The sequence below is a fragment of the Tribolium madens genome, unplaced genomic scaffold (genome assembly GCF_015345945.1).
Source record: "Tribolium madens isolate multiple individuals breed KSU strain unplaced genomic scaffold, Tmad_KSU_1.1 Scaffold_3;HRSCAF=73;Tcas5.2_LG2, whole genome shotgun sequence".
NCBI classification, from domain to species: domain Eukaryota; kingdom Metazoa; phylum Arthropoda; class Insecta; order Coleoptera; family Tenebrionidae; genus Tribolium; species Tribolium madens.
Window position 1 is genome coordinate 14,546,499 of NW_025401006.1, and position 4,645 is coordinate 14,551,143.

Sequence of the window (4,645 nt, forward strand, 5' to 3'; positions counted from 1 at the left end):
GATAATAGTTGGCCATGGAAAAACTATTTCACTCCAAATGTGTAAATAATAATCAATAAGAGTTTTGTGAACTGTAAAATAGATGAAAAAAATATATAAAATTATAAAGATTTAAAAAATACGATACGGTAAAAGCATTGAACAAATATTCGAGCGCCTCAGAACAAAATTATTACATATTTTTAAAAAATCCAAAAATAGGAAAAACAAATGTGTCAACAGTCAACACAATTAGAAAAAACATTTTTTTGATGATCTAATGGAGGTAGAATAACTTTTGACATCGACGGAATTTGGGTATTTGAATAGCCATATCGTCATTTTTGTGTCATATAAAATATATTTTATTGAAGAATTAAAGCGGCTTTTTTTACAACACTCTGTGTATCACTAGAAGTTGCAATGGTAATGTTAGCTTGTTTAAAAACAAAGAAATGTTATTAGTCGCCAATAAGTTGATTTACAATTTATTTTGCATCTTTTTCATCACTTAGTACTTAGAAAACTCTTTCATTAGTGACACTGGTTGAATATAATATACCAGGTGAATAAAAAGTATGGAACCTAAGGTTTTTTGCTTAAACTATTTATTTTTTGAAAAAACTAATTGATGAGTGCTAAAGTACTATAAAAATGTGATGATTTAACAAGAATAAAATTTTTCGAAATTTCCTTTTATTTTTGAGTTCTACAAAAAAAATATTTTTTTTAAATGGCAACTCACTATAAAATCATTTTTCTCGTAAAAGCTATACTCAAAGGATTACAACTATCTGCTTTATTTTTAATTTTTTCAAAAAATTTTTTTCACATAAATTGCAATTTTGACAAAAAAAAATCGCATAACTCAAAAACAAAACAAAATTTCGTTCTGAAATTACGATCACATTTTTTATATCACTTTAATTTATATTAATTATTATTTTCCGGAGGCAAATGATTAAAAATAAAACCGCTTGGTTCCATAATTTATATTCACCCTGTAGTTTAAATCCTTTTGGTTGAAGATGCAACATTTTTTCATGGCCTACTGCGAACAAAAATCAAAGATAATTTTTTGCTAAAAATGTATTATAATAATTTGTTACAAATATATATTTTTTAGATAAGAAAAAAACAAACTTTTTAAAAATGACATAGCCATCTATGATTCCCATTTAAAAAAATACAAGTTTATTTTATTACGGCTAAACAAACAACTGAAAAAAAATGTTAACTACATTATTAAATTCTACGTAAAAAAGTGCCTCTATAATGTCTTTATTTCAAATCTGTGTCTTCTATAATAAGAAGATATGAATTTTTTTAGATTTCGCTAAAATGTCAATTTTTGTCTATAAGTCGAAAACAAAAGACGATAGTGGGATGCGGTTTTAACCAATATTATTTTCTCAAAAAATGAGCCCCTCGATTTTGGCTAAACCTCTTAGTTTCGGAGATTTCCTATTCGGACATTTAAAATGCAGCACCCTGTACATAATTCTCCGAATTATGTAGGTTTACGGATTTTTAATAAATTACCCATCAATATGAAAAATATAAAGACAATTTATAATTTTAAATATAAACTAAAGGAACTTTTACTAACGCACTGTTTTTATTCATTGGAGCAATTTTTAGACTGTAAATTTTAATTTGTATTGTTTAAATTTATGTTTCTTTTTTTGTATGACAATTCCTATTTAATGTATTTTATTATCATGGGAAATAAAGTTTATTATTATTATTATTATTACTATTTTCAGAACCACCTCCTGGGGAGGGCCTACTTTTGCCTCCTTGAAGGCGACAAAATGGAGCAAGCCGATGCCCAATTCAACTTCGTCTTGAACCAATCCCCCAACAACATACCCTCATTATTGGGGAAGGCATGCATTGCGTACAACAAAAAGGACTTTCGGGGGGCTCTAGCCTTCTACAAAAAGGCCCTAAGGACGAACCCAAACTGTCCTGCTGCAGTCCGACTCGGTAAATCACCCCACAATTAAAATTTCTCACTCAATTAATCCCCCAGGAATGGGGCACTGTTTCATGAAGCTCAACAACCAAGAAAAGGCCCGATTAGCCTTCGAGAGGGCCCTCCAACTCGACCCGCAATGTGTGGGGGCCCTTGTCGGGTTAGCCATACTGAAATTGAACCTCCAACAACCTGATTCGATCCGAAGTGGGGTTCAAATGTTGTCCAAAGCCTACACGATTGATTCTTCGAATCCCATGGTTTTGAACCATTTAGCCAATCATTTTTTTTTCAAAAAGGATTACAGTAAAGTGCAACATTTGGCACTTCATGCGTTTCATAATACGGAAAATGAGGCAATGAGGGCGGAAAGTTGTTATCAGTTGGCGAGGGCTTTTCATGTTCAGGGGGACTACGATCAGGCTTTTCAGTATTATTATCAAGCTACACAATTTGCCCCCACGGCGTTTGTTTTGCCCCATTTTGGGCTAGGGCAAATGTATATCTATCGAGGCGATGCAGAAAATGTAAGTTTTTGATTTTTTTTTTGGAAGTAAATTTGTTTTAAAGCACCAAAAAGGGGCTTTTTTATAACAGGCGACTAGTTTTATCTCGATTTTTACACTAAATTTGCCGGAAAAATGGAATGTTTAAAGCCTGACGTCGGGAGGGCCTTTAATTTCCTGATTATTGATTTCCTTATTTGTTTTTAATATTTTTTTTATTTCAAATAGTCGTTATAGTAGATTACATGCGAGATGGAAAATATGTCATTTAATGACATTACCTCCGAGGTTTGTATACTATTTATTTACAATTACATTTATTTAAAATTCAAATAATAAAATATCTCACTTTCTGTCAAAATTCATACAATAAATTACTTCCCGACCACGGGATTCTAAAAGATTAGTGGTTGTGAATAAAATATTTTTTCTGCCACCCTAACAGAAAGTATTCTAATTTTGGAGAGGAAAGTGACCAATTACCTCCCTCATCTGTCAAAATTACAATAAAAAAGTATGGAACCAAGTCTTTTTTACATAAACTAATTACTTAACGAAAAAATAATTAGTGCAGTGTAAAAAAAAATGTGATCGTATTTCAAAAATACAATTTTTAGAATTTTTTTTAGTTTAGCAAAAAGATTTTTATGTGACAAATTTTTTAATTAAAGATTATGAGTTAAAAATGACCTCTAGTGAAATGAAATTGCTTTTTAATGAGTACTTTTTTTAAAACAAATTCTTAAAAAAATAATTTGGAACACGACTTATTAAATTTATTAAACCTGGTGGTTAAAAGCAATTTTATTTACTAATTAGAGGTCATTTTTAGATCATAATCTTTAATTAAAAAAATTGGTGGGGTGTTGCCATTAAAAATTTTTGTTGCATTTTTCAAGCGTTTTAGCACGTTTTTCTGCTAGAAACACAATCATCTTGCAAAATTTGAAAAACAATCCAAAATTTAACAAAATAGGTCTAAAAGGGTGTTATTTTTGCTTTTTTTCAGTATTTAAGTAGGTTTTTGAGAAAAAACTTTTTTTTTGAAAAATCTCGTTTAAGAAAACTAAAAAATTACATTTTTTAGCTTGTTTTTGGTCGACAGAGTCTCATTTATATTTTGCAAATTCTTGTCCAAACACGCCAAAAAAATACAAAAAAAGTGATATTAATATTTTTTGTAGTTTACTTGATTCAACTGGTTTTTAGTCACAATTAAGACAAAAATAAGCCTGAAAACTACAAAATTTGTAATTTTTTTAATTTTTATTTTTTTGGAACTAAACTCGTTTTAAAGCATCAAACACGGGCTTTAATAATTCTTAGGCTTTTTTTTATAACAGGCGACGGGTTTTATCTCGATTTTTACACCAAATTTGTCGCAAAAATGGAATGTTTAAAGCCCGACGTCGGGAGGGCTTTTAAAACCTGATTATTGATTTCCTTATTTGTTCTTAATATTTTTTTATTTTAAATAGTCGTTATAGTAGATTACATTCGAGGTGGAAAATGTGTCATTTACTGACATTACCTCCGAGGTTTGTTACTATTTATTTACAATCAAATTTATTTAAAATTCAAATAATAAAATATCTCACTTTCTGTCAAAATTCATACAATAAATTACTTCCCCACCACGGGATTTAATATTGTTTCCCGACCTCGAAAAGATTAACGGTTATGAATCATAGTAGATGGAAAATACGTCATTTAATGACATTTTCTCCGGAGTTTGTATACTATTTATTTACAATCACGATTATTTAAATAATTTAAGTAATAAAATATCTCACTTTCTGTCAAAATTCATACATTGACATAAATTATTTCCCGACCACGGGATTTAATGTTGTTTCCCGTGGTTATGAATAACATATTTTTTCTGCGACCCTAACAGAAAATACTCTAATTATTGAGAGGAAAGTGGCCAATTTCCTCCCTCATCTGTCAAAATTGCAATAAAAATATACCGGGTGAATAAAAAGTATGGTCTTTTTTGCATAAACTAATTACTTATCGAAAAAATAATTAGTGCAGTGCAAAGTACTATAAAAATGTGATCGTTTTTGAAAAATACAATTTTTAGAATTTTTTTACTTTTCGAGTTTAGCAAAAAAAATTTTATGACAAATTTTTTAATTAAAGATTATGAGTTAAAAATGATCTCTACTGAAATGAAATT

The 4,645-nt window shown here is 29.2% G+C and overlaps 1 protein-coding gene across 1 annotated transcript in view; it reads left to right on the forward strand.

The window, feature by feature from the left end:
• The window catches only part of LOC123007777 (RNA polymerase-associated protein CTR9 homolog), a 16,932-nt gene that overhangs the window by 5,552 nt on the left and 6,735 nt on the right, over window positions 1–4,645 (forward strand). Inside the window, exons 4-5 of the mRNA XM_044403215.1 lie at window positions 1,746–1,968; window positions 2,015–2,484. Of these exons, the coding sequence (XP_044259150.1) occupies window positions 1,746–1,968; window positions 2,015–2,484 (693 nt within the window). The remainder of the gene's footprint in view (window positions 1–1,745; window positions 1,969–2,014; window positions 2,485–4,645) is intronic.